An 18,476-nucleotide genomic window follows, 5' to 3' on the forward strand; every position below is an offset into this window, starting at 1 on the left:
CCTTCCATCATTCCACGTGCTCTCTAAATACTAATACGCGGACGATTCCAAGTCGAGGAAAAGCCCCGGACCTTTGGCTCGTTGACGGTCGATCCAAGAGCCAAGAAGGGAGGGACGGTTGGCACCCCGCTGTGGGCTTGATAAAGCTTAGTGGTGCCGAGCCGCTGGAAGTACTCTGTACTAGACAGTCTTTGTATTCTATACCATGGTACGGAGTAGAAGAACGGCGCAGCAAGGTCAATTCCTTGTGCAAAAGGCTGTGTTGCGCTGATGGCGGCGGTTAAAAAGGTTGATCACTGTGACAAGACGCCGATACCAGAGGCCCTAGAAGCCCAATAAGCGACGCATTGAGTAAAACTGCCTGGCCATGCTCTGATCCAGGCGTGAAAGACGACCATCTACTGGTAGGTACCGGGTTCCTCGGGAGGTTAAGCTTGTCTGTCGATTAGGTGGGGCAGTTGCAACTGTTGGGAGGCAAAAGAATCCTCCGAGCACTAGTACTCTGTAGTTACGTAGTTATCTTGAACTTGATTGGACTGCCACCGACCGGGCTTGGGCCCTAACAAAAGCGAGCGCGGCCCCACCTAGCAAGGGAATGTATTGTCGCAAACGGGATATCTAAAGTAATTTTTTCAAGACCACTCCAGGCCCTTGACAAAATGTCAGACCAATAAGGCGCGGCAGCATTGGTTATTTTCAATCCGTTTCACGGGATGCCTGATTCTCTTCGGCTATGAAACTGTCTTGACACACGGTTCTGTTGTGGCGCATCGTCACAGTGTCCAGTAAGCACCCTGGCATTGGCTGGCAACCGTCGATCCAATCATCGACTGTTCCCGTCTGCCCCACCACTGGAGATTTGACGTGGGCGGACACGCATCGCATCTCACGCCTCACGCCTCAAACCACATGGCATCTTTACCAGCTGCAAACTTATTGACTGCGTCGCCAATCCAAAGTCGCCGACACACCAGACAACTGCTCCCCCTCGCATCGGCCGTACCTCACGAGCGGCAAGCAAGCAGCGTCCAGCCATGGCCGTAGACGAACTGCCATCCGTCGTCATCCCCGGCAACATCCTCGGCCCTGCGTCGAAATACATCTCCGGCCCCGGGACGCATGTCCACCAAGGCAATCTTGTTTCCTCGCTCCTCGGCAGGGTCAATGTGGCGCAACCTGCAAAGGCCCTCGGGCCCGCGAAACGGCTCAACAAAATCACCGCTCCTGTCCCAGAGGAACTGCCCACCGTTTCCGTCTCAAGACGCGGCCGCGACCGCGAGATCCTGCCCGACGTGAACCACGTCGTCCTGGCCCGCGTTGTGCGCCTCATGCCCAAGCAGGCCATTGTCGTCATTCACCAGGTGGGGGATAGCGTTCTGCAGACCGAGTGGCAGGGCGTCATCCGCGTGCAAGACGTACGTGCCACCGAGAAGGACAAGGTTAAGATATATGAGTCCTTTAAGCCGGGAGACATTGTCAGGGCACAAGTGGTATGTGCTGCCTCGTGAACCTGATCCGTTTCACCTCTTCCTCTTCCTCCTCATTTGTTTTTTTTTTCTTTTCCCCCCCCCCGGACATGTCAGACCTAACTGTAGTGTGTAGATCTCGCTGGGAGACCAGGCGAACTACTATCTCTCGACCGCCGCCAACGAGCTGGGTGTCATTATGGCCACGAGCGAGGCTGGCAACGACATGGTGCCTGTGAGCTGGAAGGAGTACAAGGATCCCGAGACGGGTCTGAGCGAGTCAAGAAAGGTGGCGAAGCCCAGCTAAGGGGGTTTTCCGTCACGAGGGCCTCTGGAATCAGCAAGATTGCCGGAGATTCGGTACACTCCTACAACTGCTTCCCCACCATGAGCCAAGTGCAGACTGGCGTCTCCGGGTTCCGGTGCCTACACGATCCAACAACATGACGCGGTTACGACCACGCGTACGCCGGGGGTAAAGCCGGCGCTCTTTGCGAAGCCCATAACCTCTCTTCCCTGGAAGACGCCGCTCGTGTGCGCGGATGGCGCATGCTCCAGTGACGCGCCGAGCATGGATTGGATTCAAACCGCCAGTTTTGCACAAGGCGTGCAAGCTGGCACACTCGACGACTTTCACATAGAAGTCCACCGTGGCAATAAAATGCGAATCGTTCATGTCCCCTCAGTCGCCTTGTCTGTTCTCAAACTGCCCTATACATACACGCCTTGTGGCATGCATGGCATTCGGAGCCACCTGCGTCATGGCTAGCAGCCTGGCCGGCGAGTTTTCCTCATGCTCACCCAGCCACGTAAAGTCGCCTGCGAAAATGGGACACGCTGTTCCTTGTGGCAGGCACGAATGAGCGTGTCCCGTTTTCGCAGGCATGAATGTCACCAAGACGCAAGGCGCAAGACGCACAAGGCGCGTCACGTACACGGGAACCACGTCCCGTCTACTAGCTGCGAATACCGTCACAGGCCGGCTTGATTGACCAGTTTAGAGACGCAACAGGTGCGGATGAGAGAGGGGACTGGCCACCGAAGCCATATTCGAGTTCAGCAGGCAACCTGTACAAGCCAGTGGCAGGCTCACCAGGGACTTGTTCGCATGAGCTCCGTCAGGCAGCAAGCTTGGGGCCCATTATGTCACAATCCCCCGCTAAATGTGTGTATCGAACCAAATGGCGTACTTGGTCGTCAGCCGAGGCTGTCCGGCTCCGGAAGTGACGTCTCTTTCTTTCGCTAGTCGATTGACAATGTCGTCCGGGCGGTCAGGCAGCTTGCCGCTTGTTGAATTGAAGCCGTTGAACCTCGTGTGACAGGCGGGAATGAGTGAATCTATGACTGCTCGACGCGTGGGAAGCGAGGCACCAGTCAGTCAATCTCCTGGGCTCGGGCTCGCCAGCAATCACATCGTCCCAGTGGAAGCAGCTCGGGTCAGCGACATTGCCCGCGGGTGTTGACGATACCAAGGGCCAGCCAGCAGCTAGCTACGTGGCGCGTTTGAAACACGGCGCAAGGATGTGACTTCCTCCGTCTACGCGGCTTGCAGGCGACCAGGCCAGATTCAGCATCGAATAGATGGAGAACCACAGACAACGCTTGGTGAGGATGTATGAGTCACATGAATCATGATGAGCTTCCGTCTCGGGGGACCCTGTACGCGGCCCCCCCAAAAGCGACGTTATTGCTCCGGCACCAGCGGTGACAGCGTCCGGCCAAGCATGTACACTCTTTTCTAGTGCGACTAGTCGAGGTCGCGAGGTCACGACGTGCCCGTCTGGCAGGGCCCTAGCGAGGGGGAGCCGCTTCACGACGAACCGCCCCAGACATTGAAGCTCGAAAAAATCAGCATAAAGACGGAGCACGTCCGACTGTGGTGCGAGATTCGAAAATCCCCCCCCCCTCCCCTGGCCAAATCGACCGTCACCAACCTCACCTGACTACACCACCGACATCGCATCCGAGCATGAAGCACGCCGTGGTGCTCGTCGCCGCGTGCGCCGGCGCCGCCGTCTCCTTCGCCATCGATCCCAACGTCGCCACCAAGAATCCCACGCGGCAAGAGTACTGCAAGCCCTTTCACGGCGTCAGCGTGGTCTGCCTCGCGGCCATCAGGAAGTGCGAGAGGGAGAACAAGAGGCCCATGACTGACTGGAAGTGGACCAACCGCGCGTACAAGCTGCGGTGCGTCGAGGCCAGCGCCAACCGGATCCTGGACGAAGGCCCAAGAGAATAGTGGAATGGGATGCCGACTCGGGACCTCGGCGGGTGCATGTCGAGGTCGAGAAGGGACACGGAGTCGCTCACGGGTCGCGACGGAGGGAGGAGGCTGCTGCCGGCCATAGATATCCCAAGACATTCTAGTCCGGCAATACAAGTGCCCCTGGGACGGGTCTCCAAGCGGGACTCTTGGCCCAGGAGCGTGTTCACCAACGCCACAGACGCGTCAAGCAGTCTTGAGTCTTGATAGATTTGTCCCCTGTTGAAGGCTTCTACGCAGGCCCGTCGTTCCGCACCACCCGTCTCCGCTGCGGGCATTCACATCGCCCGGGAAGACGGGGAAATGCAAATCCCCATGGCCGTGAAGAGCAAAAACGTACCAGAACGATTAAAGTCTCCCATTCAAACATAGCCCGACTTTTAAAACCAGCCGTGCGCGCACGCACCGCATCATGTATGCCCAGGCCAGCAAGGCCGATCCCCAAACTCCATAACTCGACACAATGGCCCTATTGCTCTCCCCCTCCGTGCCCACCTGTTGATTCTATTCCCAAGAGACGGACTGTGCAGACCCGCGGCGGGGCTTGTCGCCGTAGACGCTGCCGCTCGTTAACCGTCGTCGTCGTCGGCGGCGGGCGCCGCCACACAGCCGCGTCAGGTCGACTCACCGGCTCCCGTCCTTGCACTCGACCGAGTCGTCGTGCGCAATGTCCATGTTGGCAATGCTGTTCCGCGCCGCCAGGTGAAGGTCTACAGAGGAAGAAGCTTCAGCGTCGTTCTGCACACGGCACGCCCGCTCCGGTGCGCCCGCGGCCGGGGGACAGACAGACAGTCGTGCCGACTTACTCTCGTCGATGCTCATCTCCTCCTCAATGTCGGCCCTGCTCCTGCGCCGCTGGCGGACCCGCTCGACAGTTCGTTTGATGTAGTAGTCCATGGGCAGCGAGACCGGCGCGGGCACTCTCACATCGGACAGAGGACGAAGGACGAAAGAGGGACAGTGGTGGGCATCAGCATCAGGGCACGTTGAGAGGAGGGCAATCGACAGGGGGCCTCGTTCCCTTTTGTGGCTCCTGCTCGTGCTCGTGCTCGTGCTCGCGGACGTGTCGAGGTGTCCTGTCCCTCTCTGCCCTTGTGCCTTGTGGTGGTGGTGGTGTGAGTCTGGCGCAGCAGCCCATTCTTTTGGGTTTGACGTGCCGTGTTGATCCCGGCATGTCTGATAGACGCCGGCTCGTGGTTCGTCGTTGGCCCGGCGGCTGGACCGCAGATCTGAGCCGCGCGCGCGTGGCCGCGTCCAGACACAGACACGGCCGGGAATCGCAGATGCGGGAGATGGTGGCTTGCTCTGGCGCCTCGCGGCATGTCGTGGGACTGGAAACAAGAAACAAATGAGGCGATGGGGGACGCAGATAGTACGTACTTTCCGGGAACAAGCACGGCGCGTCGCCAGCCGGTTTGAGACACGGCCACGGCACGCGGGCAGCTGTGCGTCATGGTCATGGGGTCGGTCGTGCCGTCGCCGACGTCGACCGCGGGTCGTGTTCGCTGCTGGACATGCTGGATGATGGTCGATCGGGACCTGGCTGCGCGGCCCTGAACCCGTCGACGCCAGGACGAGGCTTGTCCGGCAGGCTCGCCGGCGGTAGGCTTTGGTGGCTGGACATGGCGAGGGCAGAGTGCAAATCCGGCGCGTCCGCCGAGCAGCAAGCTTCAGCCGCGTCGTGGCGAGTCCAGCACGGGTCCAGTCGAGAGGCGAGCCGTGGAAAAGACTGGACCGTGGCTCTCGGTCCGTCGGTCACGAAAATCTCACACGCAGGGCGCCGATGGTGCCAGATGGAGCCGTCGGCGACGCGCGGCCAAGACACGTCAGGCTGCGTCAAAGACGTGCGTTTCGTCTTGAATTCCTGCATGTGCTTGTGCTTGTGCTCTCCTTCGTTTCGTCTCGTCCACATCGAGATCGGGCACGGGTTCGTCTCACCCAAGTAACCAGTCGGACCGGGCGGGACGTTGCATCCTTGCTCCTCGACGTCATCGGGCGAGCAGATGGCATGAACGAGATGGCTGCCGTCCCGGCCCAGCATTCTTCGCCCTGGGCGGACAATACAAACTGCCTCGGCCGCTGTCCTCGCCGCCTCGACGCCTGGTTTCCCGCTGGGGACGGGATTCCTCGCAGGCTAGAGATGCTCTGGGCGTCACCTGGCCGCCGGGGAGGGACGTGGCAAGTTGTTTGATTTAATAGCATCACTCGTGGCTAGGTAGTGGGATGTCTTTTCTTTGTTCCACGCAACTGGCGGTCAAGCCCTCGGGCCTCAACCGCATGGCTTGCTGCAACGCACACAGGTTGCAGGTGCGGGCCTCGTGATTCCCAGACTGGCCGCCCGAGGGCCATTGCTACCGTTGCCGTCATGACAGCTTGACCAAGGGGGCAGAAAACACGTGTAACAGAGAGACTCGCAGGCCAGCATTCCTCATTCCTCAGCAAAGTCATCCCAGGCACGGGCGAGAGGAGAGGGGCGAGTGTCTCGCCTCTCGCGTCTCGCACGCCAGCGTCCACGTCCGTTGATCATGTTCCTGCCCCGTACTCCGTAATGTCGTCTGAATTTCCCTCAGCCACGGCGCCCGTGGCTCCTCGACGCTCGGCCGTGCCGGTGCCGACCATGACTCCCGTGGTCCCCGGGACGTCTGGCGTCGCCGTCTTGTCCTCCCCTCGGCTGCCGCTTCTTCTTCTTCTTCTCCGTCTCCTCCATGGCCACCTCGACTCCTTTCCTCACGACCTCCTGCCTGACGCTGTTGGGGTGCTTGTGGCCGAGGAAGCCGTCGACGAGGGCGGACCCGAGCGATGCCACGGCCACTTTGGCGCCCTTGGCGCCCTTCCACGGCCCAGGGTCGCCGCGGCTGTCCAGGGCGGCCGTCAAGCCGGTCGAGAGGGCGGTGATGGCGCACGTCCGGACGACGGGGTTCTGCCACCACTGCGACGCCGCCGTCTGCAGCCTCTGCTTTCGGGGCGCATGTGCCGACGGGGGCGTCGACCTGGCCCGCGGCGCGCCGCTTCGCCCTCGTGGGCTTCTTCCCTCGCGGCCTGGCGACGGGTGACGGCGGCTCGCTCTGCCGTGCGGGCTGGGACTCCCGGACGCGTGTCGTGGGATCCGCGGTTCGCGTCCGTCGTCAAGGTCGACCCGGCCGTGCCCTCTCTGCCGTTCGCCCAGCCGTCCACGTCTCCCGTCCGGCCACGTCTCGCTGCGGGCACAAGGCGGCTCGTAGGGCGGCTGCGGCGGCGGCAACCCATCTTTATACGTGTGTGCATATGCGCCCTCCGCTCTGGCAGGGTGTCCAGACGGACGCCAATACTCGTCATCGGCAGGGCTTGCTCCCCAGAGGTCATGTGGAGGCGGTCCGCTGTGACGCCGGCGCCGAGACGACATGGTTTCGCGCGACGTGGCAGGGATGTCGGCTTGTCGACGGTGTGGATTCGAAGGCGGCTCGTCGTGAACTAGATACTATACTCCCGTTGGGGCTTGTAGATTCCCTCGCCGTGCCGGTGCCAGGGGAGAGCAGTAGTCATATTTATTCTCGACCGCGGCCAGGCGCTGGTGGCGGTTGCGTAGGGATTCCCTTCCACGCTTTACGGCGCTCGTCCAAGGGACTGCCGCGTCACGCCTGTCGCCCAACTGGTTTGACGGGGACCGACGATCGACGCACCATGACATGCTGGTGTCGAGGGGCGGGGTCGGCGATGCAGTGCGACCGGGTGACGTCATTGCAGTGCCGTTGTGCCGACGGTGAAACTGGCCGGATGGAGTCTTTTGGTGTTTTTTTTTTCTTTTTTTTTTTTTTTTTACAGCAACTGCCAAGGCCGATGGGGCGCGCACGTCAATCACTCTGGCAAGCTCTTGCAAAAAACGCAAACCGACAGCTCCAGCAAAGGCCGCCGAGCGGCTCAGAGGGCAGCATACATTCTTGTCAAGGTGAATTTGGTATTGCCTGATCCTCTGCGGAAGTCGGCGGTGGAAAGCCCAAGCCCACGATGGGCTGGATTCTCGTTCAAGATGTACACGGTCGACGGCAGACTCCGTCACCACGTCACGGCTCACGGCGCGAGCCAGGGAGTGCGCCTCCGAAGCTCACAGCTCGTCCTTGTCACGCCTGGCCCGGTCCCCGTCCGCGTCCCGCAGGCCCCTCTTCACAATGGAGCTCAAAATCTCATAGACAACCTGCGCGGCCGCCAACGCCGTCTCCTCCCCGCGCCCCTGATAAGCAGGACTCACCTCGACGACGTCGGCCCCCACGACGTTCAGGCCCTCGACGCCTCTCAGGATGCGGATCAGCTCCCTCGTCGTCCAGCCGCCCGGCTCGGGGGTCCCGGTGCCGGGCGCAAACGCCGGATCGAGCACGTCAATGTCCACCGACAAGTACACGGGATCCTCGGTGCCCAGCACGGCCATGATGCCGTCGACGATGCCCCCCGTGCCGATGTCGTCGATGTCGTCGGCCGCGAAGCGCACCCAGTTCTGGGCCGCGTCGGCCTCGTGGTCCGCCCAGCCGGTGCCGCTCAGGCGCGTCCGCAGTCCCGCGTGGAGGGACCGGCCCGTCGACGCGTTGGACAGCAGACCCTGCTGGTTGGCCAGCCAGAACATGGACCCGTGGGTGAAGTGTGTCGAGCCCCATGCCGACGGGTAGGCTGCTGGATCCCACGTGTCAAGGTGTGCTGGCCGCAGTAGCAGTTAGCCGTCCGCGCGTGCGTGTCTTGCGTCTTCCACGGAGCTGTGCAGAGAAGAGATACCGTCAAAGTGAAGCACGCGGACCGGCCTGCCGTATATGTCATTCAGGGCCCTCAACGCGGGCAGCGCGAGGCTGTGGTCGCCGCCGAGGGTGACGAGCTTGGGCCTCCCGCGGCTCAGGGGGCTCGCGGGGGTCGCGCGGCCGAGGTTCCTGAAGGCCTGCGTCATTTGCTCCGCGGCGAGGGCGTTGTCAAACGGCGTGATGGGCACGTCGCCGCAGTCGATGACCCGGGCCCAGCTCTGGTAGGGGTTGATGCCGGCGCGGGGGTTGAAGGCGCGCAGAGAGGTCTGGCGAGACGAGGCTTGTCGGATCGCCCGCGGACCAAACCGGGCGCCTGCGGCAAGCGTGAGCAGAGCGTCATCTCTTGATTTGTTGCCCTCTCCCTCTCTCGGACGGTGGGAAACTACCTGGTCTGAAAGACACCGCCGTGTCAAAGGGCGCGCCGACAATGGCAACGTCAAACCGTTGCTGCGGAGTGGTGAGGCACTTGACGTGGCCTAGGTGCGCAAACGACCCGATGCCGCCAAAGGCCCACTGGCGTTGCATGTCAACTGACTGGCCGGGAGTCTGGGAGTCCGGGACACTGTAGCTGGGTGCGCGATATTACCTCGTGGCCCCATTTCGCGTCCAGCTCGGCCAGCTCCTCTGGCGACCACTCTCTGCCGTCGTCGTCGTCGTCGTGGCCGCCGCCGCCGCCGCAGGCTTGTGCTGGGCCGGCGAGGGCCAGAAGTTGCAGCCACGCTGCCGGCTTCATGATGTAGGCGGAAATGGAAGAGGCTCGCTCGGATATGCGGTGCTGGCAAGGAAGGACAAGACACGAGAGACTTTGACCTGACCAACTTGCTGCGCCCCGCAGCCCGGGACCTCGGCCGTCTCCACATCCTCCGCTCTCGGCGGCCCGTGGACTCCGCCGTCGACGCCGTGCATGGGACCTGTGACGTGTCAGACCGAAAAGGACTGTCTACACGACGATCCTCCGAGATCCCCGCCGACCCGTGCATCACGATGGACAGCAAGAAACATGCACATGTAAAGCCAGATGCAAGTTGCCGCTGTGTGCCAGACAGAGAGCCGACATACCAAGTCAACGGCAGACGTACAAGATGTGAAGCAACGCTCGCAGGAGTAAAAAGGTCACGCACGAGGGCTCGAGAGCCGCCAGGAACAGGGAGCGCACTTCGCGCACAAGATTATGACGGTGACGCAGAGAGAGACATTGCTTGCTGGAGGTCATTGAGAAGAAGACTGTTGACACTTATCTTGTTGTACATTATACAGCGAATGATATGTGTGGAGCTTTTCCATGTGAATATATCAGATGGTTGATTTCACGTCTCTTTTCCTGGAGGATATCATTCTGAGCGCGATATACATGAATTCTGACACCTTTTTACCTTTTTTTTTTTCCTCCTCCTTCTCCCTCTTCTCCTCCCTCTTCTTCACAAGCTCCTCGGACCGACGAAATCGAAAAACAGACCATCCGTCCAGGTCCAGGGTGCTGCGTGCGGCTCCGTTCCTTCATAGCAACGGATCAAACAGCGAGTTCAAAAAAAGGGTCCGGCATCCGACTCGGGCTCCAGAGCACAGTCCAGTTGGTCCGGGGCTCAAGACTGGCCCTGCACGGCAAAGGCCGCGTAACGCTTCCCAACTACCGAGCCCAAAGGTGCCGGCAAAGCCGGGGCACCCAACGCCGGCATCCCACGAGCCCGGACGCTCGGCGGGATGGGATCGCGGCATACGAGAATATAGAACGTTTGTCGAGGTGCGCCGCGCCGCGCCAGCATCCTGAGTCAAGGGTGGGCGGGCTGCGTGAAGCTAGCAAGGGCCGAGTAAAGACAGCTTTTATGCCCACGACTCGAGCCTTGAAACGCCCATGTAAAGGGCGCACCCAGCCGGCAGGCTCGAGTCAACCGCGATTTGTCATGCGGAGGACAGCCAACGTGCCGGGACTCGCAGTGGCCATGTCGCTCGCCAGTCATGCCGCGTTGCAGAGGTCGTTTTTTCCCGACTCATTTCACTGCCGGCGAGACACGTGGACAAGCTGCGGTGAAGGCAAGGCTTGGTGGGAGAATGCAAGGTGTAGAGATGCGATCCCTTATAAACACGCGGCAAATCCCCTCCGTTTGGAAGCGGACTTGCTGGTGGCAGATTACGCATACCCTTTGCCGCTTGTCGCTTTTCCCCAGTCGCCTTCTTCTCTTGCCGTTTACTTAGGCATAGTCACGTCCTTCATTTCGAGCCCTGCGCTGGCGACAACATGGTGCACGGGACGGCGTTGCAAGCAGTGCTCTTGGCCGTTTCGGCGGCGGCGGCGGCGGCGGCGACGACCATGGACAAAAGAATCCACGGCGGCGAGGCAGCTTCTCTTGCCGACTTCCCATACTTTGTCAAGGTCGGGACCGGGTGCGGGGGCTCTCTGCTGGATAGCACGACCGTTGTCACTGCTGCTCATTGCTGGAGGAGCCTGAGGCAGAGGACGTACGTAGAGAGCATGGGGGAACCGGTGAGTGCGAGCCGCCTTGCAGCGGACATGCGAGGCACAGGGCTGATTTGTCTAGGGCCTTGTCTCTCCGGTGGAAAGCATGATTACGCATCCCAACTATCTCGAATCACTGAAGGGCTGGGAGGGCAACGAGGAGCGATATCAGCAAGCCTACGGATTCGACGTTGCCATTCTGAAGCTGTCGACTCCGATGGAAGCAGGCGCAAATGTTGGCTACGCCAAGTTGCCGGCGGCGGATAGCCCGAAGCCCAAGGCTGATTCGGTCGGAATCGCAGTAGGGTGGTGAGTATCGACATCTCCCTCCTCTTCCGCTTCTTCCTCTTCCGCGGGCTAATCAGCAGACAAGGGGTCGCAATCCCAAGGAACGTGGCAACGTCGCCAAGGTTGAGCTGCCAATTCTCAAGGATTGTCCCGCACAGGGAGGCAAGTGGCCGGTCAAAAACGCAATTTGCACCGGCAACGGTGGACGCAGGAAGAGCGCTTGTCACGGCGACAGCGGCGGCCCCCTTGTCGACAAGGACACGGGGGTGTTGATTGGCATCACCATGGCGGGCTCGTGTGGCGAATACACGTCCTTCACTCCCGTCGCCAGGCACCTGGCGTTTATTCGAGAAAAGATGAATTCGCGCCGGCCGAAGGGGGCGCCGAGGTGCAATATCGTCCAGTTCACGGCAGGGACCAAGGACACGTGCCTGACGTCCCAAGACTACAGGTACGATGATCCTTTCAGCTACCAAGCCCAGAAGCCAAAGGAAGTCTGGTGGGGGCACAGTCAGCCCCACTGAACAAGGAACGAGGGAGGCGAGGCGAGCGATGGGCGCGCATCACCATGAACCTCGCCGGCAGCCGGGAGTTAATGACTCTGGAGTCGTTGCGTCACTGGTCATGCAGTCACGCACAACTCGTCTCGTCTTGACTCGTGGCAAGTGCCAAGTGCCGAGTGGTCCCGCCCTTTCCTTTACAAGGTACGTACCTACGTGCCTACTTACCGTAAGTAGGTACTCCGTAGGTAAATGCGTAGCACCAGCCATACTCCGCAAAAAAGCTTCATCCATGTGCCGCGCGAACCAAAACCGCTGCGTGGTCATGACTCGTCTTGTTGACTTGTCAACTTGCTGCTTGTGCACTCGAACCAGACGCGACATTGAATCGCAGTCCGATCAATCTGCGCCCACACCAGCCTGCATTCCTCAGGGACGCTGGCGCAGGTCAACCTCGTCGCTGCGATGTGCTGGCCCACAATTCGGAGCTGTCAAAAATTAAACCTTGTTGAACCTTGCTTGTCGCAGCCGCGTCCCTTGCCCGTGCCCACCGCCCACCACTTAAATCCGCCGCCCACCGCCCGCGGTCCAGCCCGCCGTGCGCCGTCTGCACGCCCCGCATCGCCTCCTCGCCTCCTGCTGGTCAGGCTCGCGAATCCAGACTCGGCACGTCCAACAAACCGAAACATAAACAAGACACAGAAAAAAAGAAAAAAAGAAGGAAAAAGGGAAATCCAACAGGCACTTCCGAGTCCGGCGCATCGAGGAATGCACACGCCATCGCCGCCAATGTAAAACACCCTTGGTGTCGCCGCACCAGCTCTCCTCTTGCCGTCGGCACCTCGTCTGCAACCTCGTCGGCCTCGATTGAAAACCCGGCGACTCGTCCTCTCCCGTCCTCCACCACCACCACCACCATCATCAACGAGTTCGAAAAACGCCCGAATCCGCTGAAACACCGTACGAGGGGAAAAAAGAAATGACGGCCAAAACCACCCTCAACACACCCGCCACGCCCTCGGCAACGCCAAGCTGCCCAAGCTGCGGCTTCGCCCTCTCGCCCTCGCCGTCCCCCCAGGCTGACCTCCTCCTGGCGCGCCAGAAAATCGCCCAGCTCGAGTCCATCATCACCGACCTCAACGCCAAAGCCAGCGACGCCGTCCGCCGCTGCGCCAAATACGACGAGGAGCTGCACGCCCTCCGAGCGCAGCACCGGCCCTCGACCCCGTCCCAGTCCCAGCCCGACGCCCCCTCGACATCATCCCCCTCCTCCATCGCCAGCAGGCAGTCCCCGACGCTGCCCTACCGCCTCTCGGCGCTGCTGTATCCTCGCAAGTCGTCCCTGCCTCTCCGCCTGGCGCCCGGGCTCGCGCCCCCGCTCCCGCCGCTGTCGCCCGCCACGACGATCCCCTCGACGGAGCACCTGATGGAGGCCCTGACGCGCGAGCAGGCGCTGCGCAGGGAGGCCGAGGGCCGCCTGAGCGCCACCAGCAAGGAGGTCGAGGAGCTCAGCGTCAGCCTGTTCGAGCAGGCCAACGAGATGGTGGCCTCGGAGCGCCGCGCCCGCGCCCTGCTCGAGGAGCGCGTCGACGAGCTCGAGAAGCGCGACGGCGAGAAGCGCAGGCGCCTCGAGCGCCTCGAGGCTGCCATGGCCCGCATCCAGAGGGTCAGGAACCTGCTTGACGGCTGAGGGTGAGGGGAGCGAGGAGCGAGGCCCCAGGGACCCAGCTACCCTCGAGTCTTTCATCTATATACATATATATTCATCTTGATGCACAAAAGGGCGAGATACCAGGCGTTTCGGGTCGGCATTTGCACGCGTGTGCTTTCGTGCTTTCATACGCGGACATGTAATATATTCGTCACTCACTTTTTTTCTGTGTTGAAAGAGACGACCTTTGGATACCTTGACTGCTTTTGTTCTCTTTTTCCCCCACTCGTGCTCTACATGTTCGTACGCTGGTGCCCTGCCCGTTGCGTACTCGGCCATGCCAAGCAAGTGTGCGGCCCGTCACGGCCGATGCTGGTGCGCGGTGCTTTCCCTCGCATGCTACAATATTCCACGCACGTGCCCGAGTATTTCGCCTCTATTGCTGCCCGCCCCCCCCGTTGATCTAGTCTTCAATGCCATTCCATGACCTTTCGTCGTCTGACCTGCCGCGTTTTGTCGCGGACGACAAAGTCCGCGTTGCCTTGCGCGCAGGCTCGCCCGACTCGCTTGACGGCCCGCGTCGCCTCTTGGCCTGTCCACCGGGCGACTCGGCCTCGACGGACAGCCGTCGTTTCTGCTGCTGCTGCTGCTGCTTCTCCAGGGGGGACGTGTTGTCGCGGTCGGGCTTGGGGCTCGCCCGCCGTCCCGGCCAGCTGCCCTCTGGCTCGCCGTTCCAACGGGCCAGCATGTCGGCCACCTGGGGCCCCCAGACCTGTTCGCCCTTGGCCAGGTCGTCGTACTCGAGCGTGTTGATGCCGCCCGCCGTAAAGTCGCTCTGGCGCACGCGACACAGCTCGGCCATGATGGCGGCCGACCCCAGCCTGGAGCCCAGGTCGTGGCAGAAGCTCCTGACGTAGTACCCCGACGACACGGTGAGCCGGATCTTGCAGGCCGGAGGGCCCTCGTCGTTCCACGGAGGGGGCGTGCTGGAGTCGGGCGTCGCGGGCACCAGATTGGACCCCTTGCTCGAGTAGACGGGCTGCGGCATCTGGCCCAGCGCCCCCGACATCAAGGCCTTGGCGTCCTTGACGTGCCGGCTCTTCCTGGACGGCGCGTCCTTGATCAGCTCGTCCTGCCGCTCCTCGAACCGCTTCTTGAACGTCTCGTGCGCCGCGATCGCCTGGTCATCCTGCTCCTTCTCCTCGGGCGTCAGCGTCTTGCCCGTCTCCTGTTGCTTCTTCACCCTCCACACCTGCTCGGCGAGATTGCGCTCCGCGGCCTCGGCCTCCTCGGTCGGCCACCGGTGGTTGTGCTTGCCGGGCTCGTACCACTCGACGAGCTCGACTTCCAGCGCCTCCACTTGCCTGCCCTCGATCTCCCTCGGAATGGGCTTGCCCTCGCGCGCGTACTCGTAGAGCGGCTTCCCGTTCATCTTGAGAGCCGAGTACAGGGGCGGGATCTGCGTCTGCCTGCCGCGGAAGCCCTCCAGCTCCTTCTCGACCAGGCTCCGGGTGACGTGGTCGTAGCCCTTCCTGGACAGCACCCGGCCGACCCGGTCGTAGGTGTCGGTGCTCACGCCGAAGACGACAGTCGTCTCGTACGTCTTGGTGCAGTCGAGAAACTGCGACAGCACCTTGGTGCCGGACCCGATGCCCAGGATGAGCACACCCGTCGCCAGGGGATCCAGCGTGCCCCCGTGTCCTATCTTGACCTGCGACGCCTTCTTCTCTGCCTTTCTGCGGTTGAACTGCTTGCCCGACTCCTTGAGCCGCCGCGCGAGTTCGGCCTCGATCATGGGTCGGAAGAAGGTCGACGGGTTGAAGGCCTGTTGACACTCTCGCACAACCTGGGCCGAACTATGGCCGCATGGTTTGTTGATGGCTGCGCGGCGGCGTCAGCGAAAACCGCGACAGGACGACCCGTCACCGCGGTGCTGCCTGCCCCTGGCCGTGGTGCGCCAGGGAGGAGGGGGGACGGAGAAGGGAGGCAAGGCAGGCTGGAGGAGACTCACCAAAGACGCCATCGCGGACGACGTCTGACGCCATCTTCAACACCCTCCCTGCTCGTCGCATGCGAGCGCTACTGGCACCTGTCGCGCAAATCGCACAGATGAGGTGGCGACTATGCCGTTGGCCCCAGCACAGCTCAGCCGCCTTGCCTTTGCTGCACCTCGATGATTGTGTTGTGTCAATCGAGAAGGTAAACGGGATGAACCGGTTGGTTGCTGGAGAAGAGGGCAAGGGGATGAATTTGGATGCAGTGATGGGGCGATGCGGCGACGGGCTGCACGCAAGCTTTCCTGGGCGACGGCGGAAAAAAAAAAAAAAAAAAAAAAAAAAAAGCGACGGAAGAGGGGGGGCAACAGGGTTCGGTGTCGTTCAGGAGGCAGACGGCTTGACGCTGCAGGAGGCGCTGCAGTGGATGCGGCGACGACCCGCACTGGAAAAGCCAACTTTGGCGGGTCGAAAGTCACCGTGGCATCCAAACCTGGGCACCGGTGCTTAACCAGTTGGGTACTTACTCGAGTACTCCGTACCTAAAGCAAGTACCTATGTACACTGGCCCGTCCTTACAGCCGGCCGGCCCGACCACTGGAACTGCCCCGCATATCAATCCGGATCGCGGATCCGCACACGCCGTCATCGCGCTCTGCACGTCGTCGACTTCCAACTCCTTTCACAACCCGCGAGACCTCCCCCCTCTCGCATCATCGCCAACATGCCGGGGCGCAGGCGTAGGGCGTCCACGTCCAGCGTCGAGACCGTTGACACGTCGCAAATCCGCTGGCGTCAAGAATCCTCCGTCGTGCGATCCGTACCAAAGGCCATCCCCCCCGACGACTGGCCCGTCTTCGAGCTGCAAGATGCCATCGTTCTGAACAAGGACGGCGACAAGATAGAAAACGCCCTCCACGTTGGTCACGAGGGCCCTTTCATCGTCAGGGGCTTCCTCATCATCGATGACCCGACCCAGCGGTCACATCGTTTGTGACCCCAACCACCGCCCCGACGAACTGCGTCTGACGCTTGGTAGTCATCATGAAAGTGCGCGGCGCCACCCCGCTCGAGATTCGACGATGCGCATCCTACTCCATTGGAGAGTCACCCGACGGAAGACCGCTGATCTGGGTTTCGGGCCAGGGCGGCTGGTACGAGATCGATCCCAGTCCGGCCTACAAACCCATGTACAACAACATGTGCGAGGCGACAACCATGTACTACAACATGGTTGACATTTACGCAGAGGACCCGCCAAAGAGGTCAAAGAAGTCGAAAAACAACTCCGTCATGGACGAGCTGGCCCAGGTCTTCCACAAGGTACCGCCGCCCCTGATTCCTCGTCCAGCATGGGCCCGTCGTCGGACTGACAGGACGCAGTACGCCGCGCGCATCGGCGACGGCGCAACACTGGAAGACGTCTTTGAGAGGGCCAACAAGCACAGTGCTTTCTTTCTCGACCAGTTCTCGCACAGCAACGGCCTCGACTACAATTGGAAGTCGACGGCCTTTTACAAATACATAACTACTGAGCATGCTGTAAGCCAGCCCTCGCCGCTGTTTGGGCCTCGCCGGCAACGGAACACTAACTCCCCGCGCCTCCCCGTCGACCAGGACCTTGGCAATCGAATCAGGGATGCCATGGAACGACTCCGTCTCCAGTCCTTTGCATCGGACGCAGGACACAGCTCCCGGGAGAACCCCCGCTCCCGCTCGGCAAAGAGCAGCAGCGTCGAAGTCACTGACCGCAAGGCCCTCCAGCCGAGCCAAAGACCGAGACCAGCCTCGACCTCGACCTCGACCTCGACCGCCCCCAAACCCGCCGCCGAGAATGCCGTCCCCGCCATGCCGCTCTACGTCCGGAGCGACCAGGACGCCGCCGCCGACTTGCCGTTGCACTCTGTCCTGAGCGCTCTAGAAGATATATACCGCGGCATTGGTTCCAGCAAAAAGGGCATGACATACCTGACGACCCTCAGTAAGCTGTACTTCAACTGCACTTTCCCCACGTACAAGGACAGCCGCATCGGCTCTTACAAGCAGCCCGCCGACGACGTTCTGCACTACTACGCCCGGGCTCTCGTCGAGACACTGGACCCGAAATACCACGCCCATCAGATGTACAGCAAACTCGAGGAACTCGCCACGACGCCCTTCCGACCACTGGCATACAGGCCAACCGAGTTCCCCATCGTCCTCGCCCCCCGTAAATCGATGCCGCGGAGGGTGGCCTCGTCGCAACCCCCCTCCACCCCCAACGCCAGTCCCCAAGGCCGCGCATCCTCGGCGACGCAGACTCCCCGGCCCCAAGGCAAACGGCCGGCGCGCACGCCCGGAAAATCCGCCCTGCGCCCGGTCAGCCGGGCCCCCAAACGGCCGCACGACGAGCTGGAAAGCGACGACGGCGAGTTCCCCGGCGTCAAACGGTCCCACTACCTGGACGAGGACGACTCCATGGACGGCGCGCCCGAGCTCACCTCCCAGGACGAAAACGACGCAGACGCAGACGCAGACGACGACGCCGGCGCCGACGCCAAGGAAACCAAGTCCAGGCTCGGCCTTGGGCCCATCAAGCTCGTCATCAGGGCCGACCGGATCCCCGACTCGTCGCCCCGCGGCCCGCACGACACGTGGACCTGCGACGAGGACGGGTGCGGCTACACGGTCCGCGGAGGCGACGAGCAGGACTGCCAGCACAAGATCCAGCAGCACTTCAGAGACCACGAAAGGCAGCTCAGGCGCGTCAACCTCGCCGTGACCGAGGGCGCCCGCAACCACATGCCCATCAGGTACGCCTACTTCCCCCCGTTCCTAATCCAAGCCGCCCTCGACCACGCTCCCTTCCCTCCCCGTCACCATCCTTGGCTCCCGCCTCACACGCCACGACTCGCCGTCCAGGTCGACGCAGGTCCCTGCGTCCAAGTGGATTAGCAGAGGGCCGCCGGTTCCGCGCTCGAGTCGAGCCGCTCCGCAGGACGTCACCCGGGAAAAGGGCCAAGAAGCTGACCTCCCCGCAGCCACTTACTCGACAAGATCAAGCAGATGAGGGGCGAGCAGGACGACAGCGTGCAGCCGATCAAACGAAAGCTGATTGTT

At 61.7% G+C, this 18,476-nt stretch overlaps 10 protein-coding genes across 10 annotated transcripts; 5 read left to right on the forward strand and 5 right to left on the reverse strand.

Moving 5' to 3' along the window:
- Positions 1-1,034: 1,034 nt before the first annotated feature.
- Positions 1,035-1,773, forward strand: MAM_06409 (exosomal core protein CSL4; the record flags this gene model as incomplete). Its single annotated transcript, XM_040825207.1, has 2 exons — positions 1,035-1,490; positions 1,603-1,773. The coding sequence occupies 2 exons, from the start codon at positions 1,035-1,037 to the stop codon at positions 1,771-1,773; spliced, it is 627 nt and encodes a 208-aa protein (XP_040676863.1).
- Positions 1,774-3,435: 1,662 nt separating this feature from the next.
- MAM_06410 (uncharacterized protein) lies at positions 3,436-3,705 on the forward strand (the record flags this gene model as incomplete). The annotated part of the gene is made up of 1 exon (XM_040825208.1): positions 3,436-3,705. One exon carries the CDS (start codon positions 3,436-3,438, stop codon positions 3,703-3,705), a length of 270 nt encoding a protein of 89 aa, XP_040676864.1.
- Positions 3,706-4,353: 648 nt separating this feature from the next.
- MAM_06411 (uncharacterized protein) lies at positions 4,354-4,626 on the reverse strand (the record flags this gene model as incomplete). The annotated part of the gene is made up of 1 exon (XM_040825209.1): positions 4,354-4,626. The coding sequence occupies one exon, from the start codon at positions 4,624-4,626 to the stop codon at positions 4,354-4,356; it is 273 nt and encodes a 90-aa protein (XP_040676865.1).
- Positions 4,627-5,185: 559 nt separating this feature from the next.
- Positions 5,186-5,770, reverse strand: MAM_06412 (uncharacterized protein; the record flags this gene model as incomplete). Its single annotated transcript, XM_040825210.1, has 1 exon — positions 5,186-5,770. One exon carries the CDS (start codon positions 5,768-5,770, stop codon positions 5,186-5,188), a length of 585 nt encoding a protein of 194 aa, XP_040676866.1.
- Positions 5,771-6,295: 525 nt separating this feature from the next.
- MAM_06413 (uncharacterized protein) lies at positions 6,296-7,111 on the reverse strand (the record flags this gene model as incomplete). The annotated part of the gene is made up of 1 exon (XM_040825211.1): positions 6,296-7,111. One exon carries the CDS (start codon positions 7,109-7,111, stop codon positions 6,296-6,298), a length of 816 nt encoding a protein of 271 aa, XP_040676867.1.
- Positions 7,112-7,810: 699 nt separating this feature from the next.
- Positions 7,811-9,222, reverse strand: MAM_06414 (Ureohydrolase; the record flags this gene model as incomplete). Its single annotated transcript, XM_040825212.1, has 4 exons — positions 7,811-8,394; positions 8,470-8,802; positions 8,876-9,002; positions 9,076-9,222. 4 exons carry the CDS (start codon positions 9,220-9,222, stop codon positions 7,811-7,813), a joined length of 1,191 nt encoding a protein of 396 aa, XP_040676868.1.
- A 1,503-nt stretch (positions 9,223-10,725) lies between these two features.
- Positions 10,726-11,756, forward strand: MAM_06415 (Peptidase cysteine/serine, trypsin-like protein; the record flags this gene model as incomplete). The annotated part of the gene is made up of 3 exons (XM_040825213.1): positions 10,726-10,971; positions 11,027-11,253; positions 11,318-11,756. The coding sequence occupies 3 exons, from the start codon at positions 10,726-10,728 to the stop codon at positions 11,754-11,756; spliced, it is 912 nt and encodes a 303-aa protein (XP_040676869.1).
- Positions 11,757-12,711: 955 nt separating this feature from the next.
- MAM_06416 (GDPGTP exchange factor Sec2p) lies at positions 12,712-13,422 on the forward strand (the record flags this gene model as incomplete). The annotated part of the gene is made up of 1 exon (XM_040825214.1): positions 12,712-13,422. One exon carries the CDS (start codon positions 12,712-12,714, stop codon positions 13,420-13,422), a length of 711 nt encoding a protein of 236 aa, XP_040676870.1.
- A 424-nt stretch (positions 13,423-13,846) lies between these two features.
- On the reverse strand, positions 13,847-15,428 carry MAM_06417 (TruB family pseudouridylate synthase containing protein; the record flags this gene model as incomplete). The annotated part of the gene is made up of 2 exons (XM_040825215.1): positions 13,847-15,264; positions 15,395-15,428. The coding sequence occupies 2 exons, from the start codon at positions 15,426-15,428 to the stop codon at positions 13,847-13,849; spliced, it is 1,452 nt and encodes a 483-aa protein (XP_040676871.1).
- A 673-nt stretch (positions 15,429-16,101) lies between these two features.
- On the forward strand, positions 16,102-18,311 carry MAM_06418 (uncharacterized protein; the record flags this gene model as incomplete). The annotated part of the gene is made up of 2 exons (XM_040825216.1): positions 16,102-16,366; positions 16,417-18,311. The coding sequence occupies 2 exons, from the start codon at positions 16,102-16,104 to the stop codon at positions 18,309-18,311; spliced, it is 2,160 nt and encodes a 719-aa protein (XP_040676872.1).
- Positions 18,312-18,476: the final 165 nt, after the last annotated feature.

The sequence above is a fragment of the Metarhizium album genome, assembly GCF_000804445.1.
Source record: "Metarhizium album ARSEF 1941 chromosome Unknown scaffold_20, whole genome shotgun sequence".
NCBI classification, from domain to species: Eukaryota; Fungi; Ascomycota; class Sordariomycetes; order Hypocreales; family Clavicipitaceae; genus Metarhizium; species Metarhizium album.